The sequence below is a fragment of the Camelina sativa genome, chromosome 9 (genome assembly GCF_030686135.1).
Source record: "Camelina sativa cultivar CO46 ecotype springtype chromosome 9, ASM3068613v1".
NCBI lineage: Eukaryota > Viridiplantae > Streptophyta > Magnoliopsida > Brassicales > Brassicaceae > Camelina > Camelina sativa.
This window is the reverse complement of record NC_141888.1, coordinates 25,658,555-25,675,522: the sequence shown is the minus strand read 5'-3', so window position 1 is coordinate 25,675,522 and position 16,968 is coordinate 25,658,555. Positions and strand designations below refer to the sequence as shown.

The window sequence follows — 16,968 nt, the reverse complement described above, 5'->3', positions numbered from 1 at the left end:
TTATGTTTTTTGGGATTACAAAATGAATCTGACGTAAGTTGAGGGACCTTGTTTATAAAATCTCTTAAAAAAACTGTTAGTGTATGTCTGCACAAACACACACGTGTCAGTAACTAAACACCTCTCCTTCTTCTTCCTTGTTCGATTCCTCCTCCTGACGACGATTCACTTCTGATTCCTTCTTCAGATAAAGACTTGCCCTTTCATCTTCTCCAGTAACACATACACTTGCTTATGGCGGTTCCAATCTGAGAAAGCTTTGAAATAAAGAAAACCACTTTGCCTTGAGAAAAAAGAAATGGCGGAATTGCAGCCACTGGATGGTCAGCAAACAAACGGCGGAGTTAATCCTACTCCGGCGTCAACTTCAGCGGAAGCGACGGCGATTACAGCCGCGGGATCGAAACGATTGAGAAGACCAAGTGTTCGATTAGGCGAAATCGGCGGGGACCAGTATCAGCAGCAGCAACATCATCACCACGCGGCGGGGGCGTACGATTCGCAGGGGAGGAGATCGAAATGGACACCGGCGACGACGAGTGGTAATAGAAAAGATATGAGTAAATCGTCGAGGACGAGAGCCCTAACGAATTTGAGTTCTGGGTATGAGAATATCGGAACCCTAGATGATGAAAGAGATGGAAATGTGGATTCTTTTGGTGTTTCGAGTTGGCGGGTCAAGAAACGGGTCGGGTCAGCGGCGGCGGCGAAGAGGGTCCGATCCAATTGGGTATCGAAAATTGGGGACGGGGATGATAAAATTAGTGGAGGGGAAGAATTGGAAGGTGGGTTTAGGGATTTCAGTAGAGAAGATTCAGAGAGTCCGATAAAGGAAGAGTCTTTGGATAGAGATGGTGGTGGTTTTTACGGTAGAAGAAGGTATGAGAGTAACAATAGTAGTGGAAACAGAGAATTCGAATCCAATATGGATGGAGGAGTTGGTGGTGGAGGAGGAGGAAGAGAAGGTGTGAAGATATGGCTACAGGAGTTAGGGTTAGGGAGATATTGGCCTATGTTTGAGATACATGAGGTTGATGAAGAGGTTTTGCCATTGTTGACATTGGAAGATCTTAAAGATATGGGGATTAATGCTGTTGGATCCAGGAGGAAGATGTTTTGTGCAATTCAGAAGCTTGGTAGGGAGTTCTCATGAGAGTGTGTGAGAGAGATTTTTGATCGTTTTTTTTATTTTTGTTCTGTTGTTGTTTTTTTTGGTTGATGATAGTCAGTCATGGCAGAGTATAAGCTTGCAATGTCTGAAACCATGAAAGGCTTTTTTTTTCCCCTCTATAGATCTTTCATTCGTCTCTATTGTTTGTTATCTTGATATGTGTTGTTTGAATGTAGCATCAGGCACAGTAGTGTTAGTAGAAGTGGGAGTGGGAAAAGTAGAGTAGAAGAAGGTTTTTAACTCTTTTGATCTCACTTTTCTTTACTTGAGATTGTCTCCATGGATGTTCTTGATGATTATGCAGTCGAATAGGTGTAGCTATTTGCAATAGAAGTTTTAAGGAGAAGAGAACGAATGTCTTTTTAGTTACACTGTGAAGTCTTCAGCTATCTCAATATGTAGAAATCGGAGCGATTGAGAAAAATAAAATTAGACTCTTCAAACTCACACTTACCTCTTTTCATATGTGGGTGGAAACAGAGGAACCATTTAACCAAAAAAGGTAGCGGATCTGACTTAATACGGGAATTTGTTATGTGTTTGATCCCATTTTTCTCTTTAAACTCACACCTACCTCTTTTCATATGTGTTTGAACCATTTTTCTCTTCTTCTTGTGTCTTTGGAGCTGTCGGAATATATCTGATCCTGGTAAGGTCACCTGCTCTGATTATAACCTGTCATAACACAGAGAGGAACTATAAGGATAGCACAGTCCCTTTTTCAAGATTTAGCCTTTTGGGGTAGATTCAAATCGTGTATACTATGCTGATAATTTGTTAAGCCTTCATGGAGTTACTACTACTATTACTACTATTATGGCTCTTCTTGGTAAATCCGTAAATGATATGGGAGATCAAGCGAGTGAGCTCGATGCAAGATATTTTACATGTAGGGCATTAGGAAGATCTTTTTTTGAGTGAGATGCGGATCGGATATGCATATACGAGCCCTAGCTCGCAACAGATAATAGCAGGGAAACTGACGACCACAACTGCCAAGTGCCAACTATAACATTAGATTCAGCTATATCATTATATTTAATATAAAAATTTTAAACGAGCTTTCGATGCAAGTGCTTTTGTGCTACATACATACTCAGTGTACTATCCTATCACCATTTTTTATAATAATACTATTTGATCATCCAGAATTGCTAGGATTACACTATACAGCAATGGCAGAGATGAAGGATCACGTACCACAACTCTATTTCTTTAAAAGTACTCTCCATACTAATATGTTTTTTAGCATTCGTGCATGTGCAATGAATCTTAACCCAAAAAGTTCCCACAATTTGGCACAGGGAGGGGATCCAGCTGCTCTTGCTAGACATCAGATAAGAGTTCCAAAATTTGGTGAAGGAGTAAGCTTCTTTTTACGTACATAGTTTTATAGACATTAGAAGCCATTTTACTGCAATATTGCAATTCCATAAATTTCAGACCAATTGAGATATATGTCACTGTCTCACTGACCTGACTTCATGCATATCCGTAAGATATTGTTTTACAGTAACAGAAACAAAGTCTCTACTCTCTGTACATAGTTCTAAAGAGGCTATTAGTTCCAAATTCCGATAGTATTACAAGATTCTAAAAGATTCATATCGATATAGATTCTGGTTGTTAAAAGTGAAAGAAGATAAGTTGAGTTTTTTTTGGAAAGAAGTTGAGTTCGTATGGAATGTTTCATTAATGCTGACACTCTTGAGTCTTGAATGTTTTAACTTAGCCATGGAACGTGGGAGAGTTTGCATTTAGATATAGCATAAATCACCTATTGCCTATGTTACATGATGCCTGCTTTGACACTTTAGAATTCGTGACTAGTATTGTGTACAGCTGCAGACAGTAAAACCCCTCCTACTTGTATTCATATCGACCTAACTTAAGGTATTGTCTGTAATGATGTTGGTATGGTGGTAAATGTTCTCTTCCTCCCCTCTTGACATTTTTTACAACAAAACAACAGAGAGTGGACATTAATTTCTTTAAATTTTAGAATTGGTGACTAGTAAGTATTGTATACAGCTGCAGTGCAGTAAAACTCCTCCTACTTGTATTCTTATCGACCTAACTTAAGGTATTGTCTGTGTCTGTGATGATGATGTAGGTATGGTGGTAAATATTCTCTTTCTTTCCCCACTTGACATTCTTACAGCATCCGGCATTGACTTTTGTTGTCAACAGGGAGAGTAGATATCAATTTCTTTACATTTTATATTGTTGTTGTATTATTGTCAAATTAATTAATTCAAGCTATTATTTAATAATTCTATATATGTCGAATTAGTTGTGGTGAAGATATAATTAGTTAATTAACTGTTCTAACCTGGGAGGGAGTAAGTTACATTAATGCTTCTTCTACTCTGTTGTGTTGATATTTTAAGAATGGCGGCTTCAGGAGAAAGTAGCATCCTTGTGGTGCGTTTATTCATACAGTTTGACAAAGAAATATGGGAAAACAAGAGTGAAAAAAAAGAAGCTAAAAGTAGTCTTGGATGTTACCATCTCTCTCATCTATATATTATTCAGTATAAACCAACAAGTTCATCATATTCTAAATACATTTTAGATTAACCCCTAAAACAAATACCATATAGCAGCTAGATATTACAGTGCAGTGCAGAGAAATACAGAACAGAGAATACTAGATATTAGTAGTGAGAAGTGTATTTAGGAATTAAAAGTTTGTAGATGCATAATAAAGAGCATCAATATCAATTTCATTGAAGAAATCAGAAGAGAAGAAGTCGTCGTCGTCCAAATTGATCATGGGCATAACTTGAGATTGAGTCTCATCATCAACCGAATCAAATATTTGATCAAAGTTGCTGCATCCTTCACCCACGTCGTCGTTTCCACGTAAAGTAAAAGAAGAAGCATTGTTGTTGTTGTTGTCCTTCTCCACTAGTACGTGTTGATGATCTCTTTGCAACTCCTTGAGATCGTGTAACATCCTCTTCATTGAATCAATCGCGTCGCCCAATTCCTCCGCATTCTCCGAATTGGCGAGACTCTCGTCTTCCCACCAAAACCCTAACTTTTCATCATCGTCGAGTACGTCATCCCGAGTCGGAGTCTGACCAGCGAGGAAAGCAGCGACAACGCTATCGACAGAGGAGTGTCCAAAAGTGTAGAAAGAGTTGTGTGAATTAGACGAAACCGGAGTAGCTAAGATTGCAATCTGAGCGTCGGAGAGAAGACAAAGCTCTGCGGCTTTGCTGAAAAGGCCCTTCCGACGTTTCGAGAATGTAACCGCTCGTGGTTTTTTCCCCTCTACCTTCTTCTCTGTATCAATCTTCCTCTTCAAGCCACCCATTGTTATTGATCGATGTTTTCGACTTCGAGAGATCAAATTACAAAACCAGAGAGAGAGACGATCAAATTACAAAACTGAGTTTTTTTAGTTTATCGTGTTTGCGTGTTGCGACTGCTGTGTTGAGAAACAATGTATACTGTATAAGTAGAGTATATATATAGAGACTTTAGCCTCAGCTCTCCTTTTTCCTTTTTTTGAACCCTAAAAATCACCTGAACTATTTTCGCTAAAAAGGGTTTAATTAATTGTTTCCTTTTAAAAAAAATAAAAGTAAATTAGTAGGTTTTAGTGAAAACGTCCGTCACACTATGTTAACCAACACATATTCATAGCTGAATCATGAATTAAATACACATATGTTAACCAACTAAACCAAAAAGTAAACCGATCTGTACGTATCCAGCAAAAGTTCATCTCGATCGTCATGTTTAATTATGTAGCACTTGAGGAATCATAGTGTCTCCAAAACCTCAAATCCTATCTTCTGCAACTCGGCCCTGAAAAAAGTTGCTCTTCTCCCTTATTCTTGCTAACTTATTAATTAACAAGAAACCGGACTCTTAACGCACAAATTTATATTGAATCCCTGTAAGTAGCTTAAAACTTACAAGTAAAAGAATTTAAAACAATCAACTATGCTATTGACTTGGGCCAATGATGATCAGATCATATTAGAGAGTTAACCAGTTAAAATCTGGTGTACGGAACATGGCCAAGATGCATAGATATATATGTACTAATAAGTATAGAGACATTGCAATGCATGCACCTGGCGAACCGGTCCAAATCCTTAGTTCGAAATTGTAACATCACCAGAAGACCTGCTATTGAACCATGATTTATCCGGACGCATCCAGTTCATGAACTTGCCAAGAAAACTACAAACTTTTCTTTCTAAAGACTAGTGAGAAGCAGAGCAATGGGGGTTTTCAGAGTCAGGTTTCTTATACATAAGCTTCGTGTGAAGAATAGTATCCAACATCGAAACAGCTTCAACAACATTCTTGCCTTTGTTCAACATCACGCAGCTCGCCCTGCAAAAAGTTTCAAAATCCAAAATTAGACATAAAGAAGAAACTGTAAGTCTTAACCAGGATCATGTTTGGTGCATAATATTTTACCTTTTGGCATTTGCAGCATCTGTGATCTCAGCTCGGGTTGGAACACCGGGTTTTACAAGTGATTCCAGAACCTGAGTTGCCATAATTACCGGTACACGAGCAGCTTTACAGATACCTATAATCTCCTCCTGTATATTAGCCAATCTCTCCCATCCACATTCCACTGCAAGATCACCTCGAGCTATCATAACTCCCAAAGGATTCGAACACTTCATTGCCTCTAACAGAATCAATGACAAGTTCTTGAATCCGCTTTCCGTTTCAATCTTTAGCACAATACCAAGATCATCTAGTCTCCTTTTCTTGAGTTCTTGCCTTAGAACGGTTATATGAAAGAAATGCCAACCATGTCAGCATGTGAAGCTACATAATCAAGATCTTTGATATCTTTTGACGTAAGGCCTTTGAAACGGATATCGCTTTGTGGAATGTTAATGGACTTCTCTGATCCTAGTTTTGTACCTTTTGGACCAGCATGAGTGATGGAGACAACTACCTGTGAAGGGCTTGTTCCTTTGATTACTCCCCATATTTTGCCATCATCAAATCCAATGGTTTCACCAGGCTTGACTGAATCAAACAAATAACCGGAAGGACAAGTTAAACTATATGCTCCTGGAACAGTTACTGAAGGTTCATCGAGCGATCCTTCTCGGGTTATGACTATTAAATCTCCCACTTTGAGACTTACAAATGATTCCTTGGGAGGAACATCTACTACTCGTCCAACTTTCTTTCCCTTGACGTATGACTCAGTTCCCGACTCAATGTAAGCAGTATCAAAACATTCAGCTACAAACCCTGTACTGGAGATAACATGAAACTTTTTTGAGATTCCAAGTCTCCTCTTTCTCCATCTAGCGTCACGTAGTCTAACAGAATCACCAATTTGGAGACCAGCAAGAAAATCCTGGTCTTGGACCGAGATAGTAGCATCAGGGGAAACCTGACCAGGAGGTTCTGTTCCTGTGAGAGAGAGCCATACCACAGCAGGAGAAACAACATTTCCATAAGCATCTTTCTTTGGTGTAACTTTCATCACACAAGGACCCGGTTTTAAGGTACCAGTTCTCAGTTTTGGTCCTGCTAAATCCATATGAACACGACATGGCATCTCTAGCATCTGGTTGAGAGATAATGAACTAGTAGTAGTCCTATGCTGTATAGTTAAAATTTAGACCTGTCACATAGATAAAGTTGAGAAGCATTCCACTTCTCTGCTGCTGATAGATGTGACTGGAGAGCATTCAGTTTATGGATAACACTAGCCACATTATTGTCCCCATTGCTTCCAGAGAGATGTGCTACTGGCAATCTCCGCAGACCCTTAAGTTCTTGAACACCCTAACCGGTCTCCATTTCGCCGTGCTTATAAGCCCAAATGCAACCGCAATTTTCTCGCTATGCTGATACAATAACTTCTCCTTCTTTGCATCATTTCTGGAATTAGCCGGTCCAGTTTATCATATAATAATTTATTTGTTTGTTATATTATTGTCAAATTAATTCAAGCTTATTATTTAATATAATTCTACATACAGTAGAACCTCTATAAATTAATACTCGCTATAAATTAATAAATTCTTCCGGTCCCGAGTTGGGCCGGTGTAAAAAATGATACATTTCGATAAATTAATAAGATAATATTTTTTTTGGAAATCTTATGTAAAAATATAGTCCCATCAATATCATAAATTAATAAGCAAATAAACTAATATATATATATATATATATATATATATATATATCTAAGAAAATCTAGTGAGATATGACTCTATTATTGTTTGCCTATCTAAAAAAATCTAGTAAATATGACTCTATTATTGTTTGTATGTTATTGAATTTGCATTCTTATTGGAGCTCATCTCTAATTTTTTTCATTGTTATCTTCTCAAATCGAATCCAAAAATTATGGAGAGTCCTAGATGCGATAATTGTTTATTTAGTACCTCAATACCTTCTTCGACTTCATCATTACCATGAAAGATAGTAGTAGCAATTTTTTTCTAAACTCTAAACTTCTAACATTTATCATTTTTACCTAGATAATATAGTAAACCATTAACATTCATCCTATTACGATAGCCAAGATTGTAAATTAAAAAAAATTTATTTAAAAATATGAATGATAAGAAAAGTTTATTATTTTGTAATAGAAATTTTTTTAAAATTATAAAAATGAGAAAATCTCTTCATAAATTAATATTATTAATTTATCGATAAATTAATATCGATAAATTAAAACCTCTATAAATTAATAAAATTTCAAGTTCCCGACCTTATTAATTTATAGAGGTTTTACTGTATGTCGAATTAGTTGTGGTGAAAATATAGTTAGTTAATTAACTATTCTACTTTAACCTGGGAGTGTGTAAGTTACATTAATGCTTCTTCTACTAGTCTGTTTTGTTGATATTTTAAGAATGGCGGCTTCAGGAGAAAGTAGCATCCTTATGGTGCCTTTTATCACAGTTTAGGAAACAAAGAGTGAAAACAAAAGAAGCTAAAGAGTACTCTTGGATGTTAAAATCACTCACATCTATTATTGAGTATAAACCAACAAGTTCATCATATCCTAAATACATTTTAGATTAACCCCTAAAACAAATATCATAAAGCACATATATAACAGCTAGAGTTTACAGTGCAGTGCAGAGAAATACAGAGCAGAGAAATTAAAAGTTTATAGATGCATAAAGAGCATCAATATCAATGTCATTGAAGAAATCAGAAGAAAAGAAGTCGTCGTCGTCCAAATTGATCATGGGCATAACTTGAGATTGAGATTCATGAACCTCAGAATCAAATATTTGATCAAAGTTGCTGCATCCTTCACCTACGTCGTCGTTTCCACGTAAAGTAAAAGAAGCATTGTTGTTGTTGTTGTTGTTCTCATTCTCCACGACGACGTGTTGATGATCTCTTTGCAACTGCTTGAGATCTTGTAACATCCTCTTCATTGAATCAATCGCGTCGCCCAATTCCTCCGCATTCTCCGAATTGGCGAGACTCTCGTCTTCCCACCAAAACCCTAATTTTTCATCATCGTCGAGTACGTCATCCCGAGTCGGAGTCTGACCAGCGAGGAAAGCAGCGACAACGCTATCCATAGAGGAGTGTCCAAACGTGTAGAAAGAGTTGTGTGAATTAGACGAAACCGGAGTAGCTAAGATTGCAATCTGAGCGTCGGAGAGAAGACAAAGCTCTGCGGCTTTGCTGAAAAGGCCCTTCCTACGTTTCGAGAATGTAACCGCTCGTGGTTTTTTCCCCTCTACCTTCTTCTCTGTATCAATCTTCCTCTTCAAGCCACCCATTGTTATTGATCGATGTTTTCGACTTCGAGAGATCAAATTACAAAACCAGAGAGAGAGACGATCAAATTACAAAACTGAGTTTTTTTAGTTTATCGTGTTTGCGTGTTGTGACTGCTGTGTTGAGAAACAATGTATACTGTATAAGTAGAGTATATATATAGAGACTTTAGCCTCAGCTCTCCTTTTTCCTTTTTTTGAACCCTAAAAATCACCTGAACTATTTTCGCTAAAAAGGGTTTAATTAATTGTTTCCTTTTAAAAAAAATAAAAGAAAATTAGGTTTTAGTGAAAACGTCCGTCACACTATGTTAGCTGAATCATAAATTAAATACACATATGTTAACCAACTAAACCAAAAAGTAAACCGATCTGTATCGAGCAAAAGTTCATCTCGATCGTCATGGTTAACTAGGTACTAACCCGCAGAAAACCGCGGGCTAAACATTTTTTAATAAAAATTTGTAATAACTTATTTTATTATTATGTTATTTATAATAGTTTGTGATTAAAAGTTTGGTTAGTTTATATTAAAACTTTTGTATTTTAAAAATGTTTAGTGAAACTCTGTCAATAAAACCTTTGTATGTAATGAATACAATTGTTTAAACATTTGTCAACTAAACATAATCACTACTAACATGTAAAAAAGAGCAACTAAATATAGCTAGTAAAATTTTTAAAAAGTCTCTTTAAAAATAATATTTATTGTTTTTTTTGTGGCTTCCTTTTCTTGTCTGTAATAATTTTAACTGGTGGAATTTTTTTTAAATAAAATTTGTAGCTGTAAATTTTATTTGATTTGGTTTTCAAAATCTTACCTGTTAATTTTTTTTAAGTACGAATTAGTTTTGATTCTAATATATTTATTTTACTTTTCTACAATTTATTTTATTTGATGTGTCCCCGATTTTTATTTTTTAATTATTTTTTATTTAATTAATTAATTAATCTTAATTAAGTTTTTTTAATGGCAATTGAATGTAATTTTTACACATTTTAAGGTTAGTTTCATATTTGTACTTTCCAATTAATTTAGTAGAGATAAAATTTGTAGTTGTAGATTTTATTTGATTAGATTTTTAACATCTTAGCTGTTAATTTTTTTTTTTAATACGGATTAGTTTTGATTCTAATAGATTTTTTTTTTTACTTTTCTACAATTTATATTATTCAATGTATCCCTGATTTTCGTTTTTAATTAATTATATTTATTTAATTAATTTATTAATCTTAATTAAGTTTTTCTAATAGCAATTGAATGTAATTTTTTACACATTTAAGGTTAGTTTCATATTTGTACTTCCCAATTAATATAGTAGGATTATAGTAGCACTCGGGGAATCATATCTTCTGCAACTCAAATCTTATCTTCTGCAACTCGGCCCTGAAAAAGTTGCTGTTCTCCCTTATTCTTGCTAACTTTTGTGCGTTACCGCTTACCCGGATAGCTTCAGGTGTTGGAATTGGAACAACTAACAAACAACTTCCATATCAACTAAATTTTAGGTTTACCTCAATATGTTAAGAGGAAGTATACACACTCCGCCTCATGATCTCAACAAGATCAATAATGGCAGAGTACCATTACCATACCATTCAAGCATCCACAAGCTTTAACATACGGGAAAGCTTTCTACAACAAGGAGAATTATAAATTGTTGCCACAGAAATTTTGAGAACCACTCTACGGCTTGTATAGTCTTGGTGGTCTCTGGAAGACCAAAACCAAAATATTTCGAAGTTCATTACTTCTGGTCCAACGAATTGGGCCCCTAAGTTCGTGGAGTGAAGCAGAAGCACATATGTCTACGCTAGCATCTGAATTTTTTTTGGGCAGTAATTTACGAGGGGAACTATACAATTAAACCCTTACAAAAGCAATAGGAAATCAAAAGAAAGAAGAAGACAACAATCACATGTTTCACGACAAGTAACAGGACGAGAACACAAAGACCGACAGCCAGAAAATTGTACACTAATGATAATTAATTGCTAACCAAAACCTCTTTCGAAAAGAAAACTGATGCATTACTGTTTTTTAATCCAATTTAATGCCATTTTTCTCTTCGTCTTGCTTCTTTGGAGCTGCCGGAAAATATTTAATCCCGGTAAGGTCACCAGCTTTGCTTATAACCTGTCCACAACAAATATAGGATTAGAGTGTGAGAAGGATGAACTAAAAGCAGAGTCCCGTTTTTTAGGACTTAGCCTTTTGTGTAGATTCAATTCATGTATGATATGCTGAGAATTTGTCAAGCTTTCATGGAGTTTATCAGAGGATTCAGGTTTCCTACTATTACTAGGGCAATACATGTTAAATGATGTGGGAGAGAAAGAGAGTGAACTAAAAGGGAGATGTAGTACCTGTAGGGCTTTAATAAGATCTTCTCTTGAGTGAGACGCCGATATGCAAATACGAGCCCTGGCTAGCAATAGAGGTGTAGCAGGGAAACCGACGACCACAACTGCCAACTGTTTACGATTTTTGAAAATACGTTAACAACATAAGAGCTGAATTTCCCTTGTGTGAAAGCAAGTGAGATAATGCAGCAGAAATAAGAGAAGGCTTACGTTTTCTCGCAAACATTCCCTTGAGAAGGCTGGGATTTTTGCTGGATTGTAAAGCATTATTGGCATTACTGGGGAATCATTGTCTCCAAGAACCTCAAACCCCATCTTCTGCAACTCAGCCCTGAAAAAGTTGCTGTTTTCCCTTATTCTTGCTAACTTTTGTGCCCCTGCGAATGTTTTTTTAAGAAGAATTTGAGACTGAAACTTGAGATTATGAAACTCAAAGAGCAAAAGAGTTGCAGTAACAAGAGCAAAAAAAACTGCAGACATGCCTCTGTTTGAACCGTCCTCTCCGAGGATAACTTGTATGGCCGATATGATTTGTTGTGCGGAAGGAGTTGAAATTGATGTTGCGTAAAGGTGAGCAGGGCAATGGTGCTTCAAATATTGGATGAGGTCCTACAAAGTTGAAACACAATATGCTATAAAGCCTTTGATCGATTTTGAGATGAAGTCTACTGCTTGCCTAAGGAATCACGCTGTCTGTTGTGTAGATATAGAATGGCCTTACTGTATCAGCTTTTTACTCATCTTTCAAAAGTTTCATTACTTCATCATAGAGATTATTTTAACTTGCATAAAATGTACAACATTTTTTCATATATCTAAGTTTCCTGGAAGGTCCAACTTATGATTTATGAAAACAATATAAACCATAGAAATGTGCAAACAATCAATCAGTGAGTGATAACAAAGGTATATAATTGCTAACCTTGGATCCGGCAATATAGCCACCACAAGACCCGAACGATTTTGTGAAAGTTCCCATCATTATGTCTATATCAGCAGTGTCAACTCCCAGGAGTTCACAAACACCCCTTCCTGTCTTGCCAATTGCTCCAATGCTGTGAGCTTCGTCCAAGTAAACATACGCCTGAAACGAGGATATGCAAGAAGTTAAGTAAGACATCAGACAGCCAAATTAGTGTTAGACAACTTTTAATGATCGAGTTCTTTAATCTCTCATTCATGTTAGACACAAAAGATGGTTTACCATGTTACCGCACCTTATACTTCTTGCATATTGAGACAATCTCGGGAAGATGACAAATTTCCCCTTCCATGCTGTAAATACCCTCAACAACAACAATAATTTTCTTCCACGGTCTGTGCGTCCTGGGTTGTCCCTCAGCGATTTGCTCTTTCAATACTTTTTCCAAATGAGAAGGTGCTGCAAAGCAAACAACAAGAGAACAAAAAGATGATATGTCACCTATTTAATTGGCAAAAACAAATCTGGAACGTGAATCATGAGAAATGCTTACTGTTGTGTTGGAAAACGCGGATAGTGGCTCCTGAACCTCGAGCACCATTGACAATTGAAGTATGGTTCAAAGAATCACTTATTATCAACCCTCCCTGTATTACATGGCAGTACGTAAGCTACTAAAAACATAGGTTTTGGAAGTCAAATAGGTGTTCATCACAAGATGGAGCAGCATACACATACCTTTCCAATCAAGACAGGAATGATAGCTGAGTTTGTTGCGTAGCCCATGCCACAAACAATAGCAGCAGGTTGTCCAACATATTTAGCAACACATTCCTCAAGTTCTGCATGCACAGATGTAGTTCCTGATGGCAGAGAAACAACCGATGTCAGGCAACAACAAAGAGAAGAGAATTGTTGGAGACCTAATACACAAAGACGACACTCTGTACCTGCATCAACGCGAGAGCTGCAAGTACTAGCTGAAAATTTCTTCAAAGACTCAATAACACGAGGCGTGCAATATTCATCGAAAGAACCAAATCCAAGATAATTGTAGGAACCCAGATTAAGGCACCTGCTAGTCTTTGTCGTTCGCCTACACAGAGTTTGCAACCAAAACGGTTTACTATTTGACATCCTCGGCGTAGGTGATAAATCTCAATTTCTCAATTATAAACCGTATAAAATTCAATCTTCACATTTGGTTTCATCATCTCCTAACGTGACCACAGAAACAATAACTGTTCAATAGAAAAAGCAGAGGGAAACAGACTCACTTAAGCGTCTTGTTGTTGTCATTAGAGACTCTCTCAACGACATCAACCCAGGCATCAGGTGCACTTGATATGGGACGGCCAAAACAGTCCTGTATCAACATCAAAGATTTAAGAATCAAACACCAAACAAAGAGTCCCCATAAACAATACTCCACAAACAGGAACATTTTATATAATTCCTACGGCTTGCAACAACTAAATGTTCACCAATAAGGCTACAAATGAAGAGATTGAACATAATGTTAAAACCGAAACAAAATTGGAGAAGAAACCTGAATACGATGATACAATCGTCTGATGTAGAAATCCTCATGCGCCAAGCAGATCGGTGCGTATCCCTATACACAAATTAGTAAAAGAAGACTCAACAACGCCGCCACAAAGCGATTACAATGACGGAGACAAATAGAATCAGATTAATTTTGTGAGGAGAAGAAATTGAACCTGGAGATTGTTGGTGCGCCACCAATCGAAGAGAAGGCGGGAGTAATCGCGGAGCTGGCCAAAGGCGAAGAGCAAGCCGTAGCTGAAATACGTGGATACAGCTGTAAGGTATGGGATCGTAATCATTGTTTCAGCTCCTCCGGCGTCTTCTTTTTCTCCGAAACGATTCTCTCCCTCTCTATCTCTCTCTCAAGATCTGGGAATATCTGCGCCTGCTCTCACGCAAGAGAGAGAGAAGAGAAGAGAGATTTGAATTCAACCTTTGTTTGAGTTCTTTCTTCCCTTTCGTCGAATAATCGGATCCTTAAACCAATCATCTTCTCCTCTTCGTTTTCTTTTTTCTTTTTTGCATTTTTTTTTGTTGGTGAGTTTTTTTTTTTTTTTTTTTTGACTATTCAATATTGAACGGTAAGTATTATTCTAAGAAAATAATTTATTTTTCTCATTTAAATAAATAGTTTTAATTATTTAACATTTTAAGACAATTGTTTCTGTTAACTATTTTTAAATAACAACTCCCTATCCTAAATGTTAGTTTACTCAAGTGTTGTTTTACATGATATTATTTACTCAATTATATATGTCTAAATTTATTAATTATTATTCTCAAAATATAAACATCATTTTTTTATATGATAACTAATGGAAACGGAATATGCTGAAAAAATGCACTCTGAGAAATGTTTTCATAAAGTTTTTTTTTTGTCATTATATACACAGAGAGGAGATTACAGGTTGTCCATTGTTCATTATATTGCTCATACAAGTTGGTGTAATTTTCCTTTTGGTGATTTAGGGGGTATTATTGGATTGTGGTTTTTAAAGGAGTTTGATGTATTTAAGAATCAGGTGTTATTCAATTGGGTATTTTTAAAAATCCATTAAAATCTAGTGTTATTCAATATCTACTGGATTTTGTGTGATTTTGGATTTCAACGTACTTTGCTTCTAAAATATAAACAAACACAATACTACACTTTTCTCAATCATTTCATTTTCTTCTCCTCTCTTCAGATGGATCTCTAGCCTTTGACATATTATTGCTTGATTTTTTTTCTCAATCCTTTTATATAATCACACTTATTCATCAGATATGTATTATTTTTGAGAATTTTTTTTTGTGTTCTTTAACTTTTTTTTCTGGGTTCATGATCTATAACTTTTTTTTTTTGGTTTATGATATAATCACACTTTTTTTTTCTGGGTTCAATCTTTGTTTCTTCCTCCTCAAACCCTTTGTATATAATCACACTTATTCATCAGATCTGTGTTTTTTTGTATTCTTTAATTTTTTTTTTCTGGGTTCATGACATCTGGGTTCTTTAATTACACCAAAAATCTGGATTGAATACAAATACAGTTTAATTCAAGTTTTCTATGACATATGTAAAAGTCTGGGTATTATTAATTTAATATAATTTTGGTGTATAATACAATTTATGGATATATATATATATTTTTTTCTAACAATAACTTTTTAAAAAATCTATAACAATCACTAAAAATACATTATCAATGACTTTCAAATCCACCTTATATGCATTATAAAGTCCACACAAATGCATTAGACTTTTAAATCCACTAATATCCTGGGTTAATTAAAATCTATTAAAATCCTCAATCCAATAACACCCCCTTAATCTGCTTCTTAACTTTATAAACCGCTATTTCAAATCCGGATTTCTAATTGTTATTGAGTAACTGTATCGTGTTATATACTCACTAAACCGGACTCGTGGTGAAAAATTAATAGAAAAGGGTCCTCTCTTTGGTAATTTAATTTCCAGAGAATCACATTTTAAAACTTTAAAGTGTGATTGATTAGCACTTTAAACCTTGAGATTTTTTCAGTAATATAAACCTTTGAAATGATTTTACTAATACTTTAAACCTTAAACTAACTTTCCTGTTTGCACTGCAATGAAAGATGACGGAACAGTAATATCCGTCAACATAAAATAGTTAAACTATGCTGGTTTGATTTAAATATTTGTTTAGTTAATTTAATTTAATTTAATTTAATTATTTATTACAGTTGATAAAAAAAAATACATCAAAGCAAAAAAATGAAGAATAAGAGGTAAGGTTAAAACATTTGACAAATGTAAAATTAAATATGACAACATATTTAGAAGATTAATTGGTTTCCAATGAGAAATCAATCGATTTGAATCAGAATCCAGTGGAGATGCATTTATTAAAATGATTAATAATGTGAAAATAACGTCGTAAAAGTTTTCTCTACAATGAATATGAACATAAATTTTTTTTATATATTTTTATTTATTTATAAAAACTAAAACTAATTAAAATATAAATTAAACCAACATAGTTTAACTATTTTGCGTTGACGAATATTATTATTCTGTTATTTTTATGGCAGTACAAAAATGAAAGTTAGTTTTAAAGTTTAAAATCATTTTAAAGGGGGTATATTCAAATTGACATTTTAAGTGATTTGTGTGAAATTTACAAATTCTATGTTATTCAATCATGGATTTTAAAAAGTCTATTAAAATTCATTGTTATTGAACTGATGATTTAAAAATCTACTTTAAAATCTATTAAAATCCCTTGTTATTGAACTGATGATTTAAAAATCTACTTTAAAATCCACTGTTATTCAAAACAGTTTTGTGGATTAGGATTTTAATAATTTTTAGGATTCTAGAGGATTCTAGAGGATTTGTTTAGTTAAAAATACAGAAATCCAAATCTCATGGTTGTAGGTGGGATTTGAAAGAATTTTACAGAAAATCATATGAACTTCCCTAAAATCTATCAAAATTCTAAATTTACTAAATCCCATCAAATTCTCCAAAATCATGGTTTGAATACACCCCCCTTAAATGTTTAAAGTGTTAATAAAATCATTTTAAAGGTTTATAGTGTTAGTGAAATTCTTTCAAGATTTAAAGTGCTACCCAGTGTTCAAGAAAGCGCTAGGCGGTATCTGGGCAGTGATCCAGCGCCTAGCGCCTAGAACGCCTAATCGGGGCCTAGACGGTTTTAAGCGGTGTAGACGTTTACAACATA

The 16,968-nt window shown here is 35.1% G+C and overlaps 2 protein-coding genes and 3 pseudogenes across 5 annotated transcripts; 1 reads left to right on the top strand and 4 right to left on the bottom strand.

Moving 5' to 3' along the window:
- The first annotated feature begins 89 nt into the window (after positions 1-89).
- Positions 90-1,309, top strand: LOC104711376 (uncharacterized). Its single transcript, XM_010428075.3, has one exon. It carries the CDS (start codon positions 299-301, stop codon positions 1,151-1,153), a length of 855 nt encoding a protein of 284 aa, XP_010426377.1. The 5' UTR covers positions 90-298; the 3' UTR covers positions 1,154-1,309.
- A 2,453-nt stretch (positions 1,310-3,762) lies between these two features.
- LOC104715437 (agamous-like MADS-box protein AGL97 pseudogene) lies at positions 3,763-4,591 on the bottom strand (annotated as a pseudogene).
- A 462-nt stretch (positions 4,592-5,053) lies between these two features.
- Positions 5,054-7,586, bottom strand: LOC104711375 (plastidial pyruvate kinase 4, chloroplastic-like; annotated as a pseudogene). The gene is made up of 4 exons (XR_015566256.1): positions 7,564-7,586; positions 6,940-7,054; positions 5,615-6,773; positions 5,054-5,527 (listed from the first exon to the last, which is right to left on the bottom strand). The product of XR_015566256.1 is annotated as a plastidial pyruvate kinase 4, chloroplastic-like (transcript).
- A 703-nt stretch (positions 7,587-8,289) lies between these two features.
- On the bottom strand, positions 8,290-8,928 carry LOC104715436 (agamous-like MADS-box protein AGL97 pseudogene; annotated as a pseudogene).
- A 1,473-nt stretch (positions 8,929-10,401) lies between these two features.
- Positions 10,402-14,376, bottom strand: LOC104711374 (long chain base biosynthesis protein 2b). Of its 3 annotated transcripts, none has more exons than XM_010428074.3 (12): positions 13,933-14,376; positions 13,761-13,826; positions 13,489-13,577; positions 13,162-13,307; positions 12,950-13,074; positions 12,765-12,858; positions 12,507-12,670; positions 12,212-12,373; positions 11,772-11,898; positions 11,500-11,666; positions 11,293-11,400; positions 10,402-11,062 (listed from the first exon to the last, which is right to left on the bottom strand). In XM_010428074.3, the coding sequence occupies exons 1-12, from the start codon at positions 14,056-14,058 to the stop codon at positions 10,967-10,969; spliced, it is 1,470 nt and encodes a 489-aa protein (XP_010426376.1). In that variant the 5' UTR covers positions 14,059-14,376; the 3' UTR covers positions 10,402-10,966. The 3 variants fall into 3 exon arrangements, 2 of the variants coding, with proteins under 2 accessions (XP_010426376.1, XP_087321455.1); XR_015566157.1 differs by having other exon boundaries at positions 10,599-11,062; positions 12,494-12,670; positions 13,933-14,261; XM_087465329.1 differs by having other exon boundaries at positions 12,950-13,307; positions 13,933-14,243.
- Positions 14,377-16,968: the final 2,592 nt, after the last annotated feature.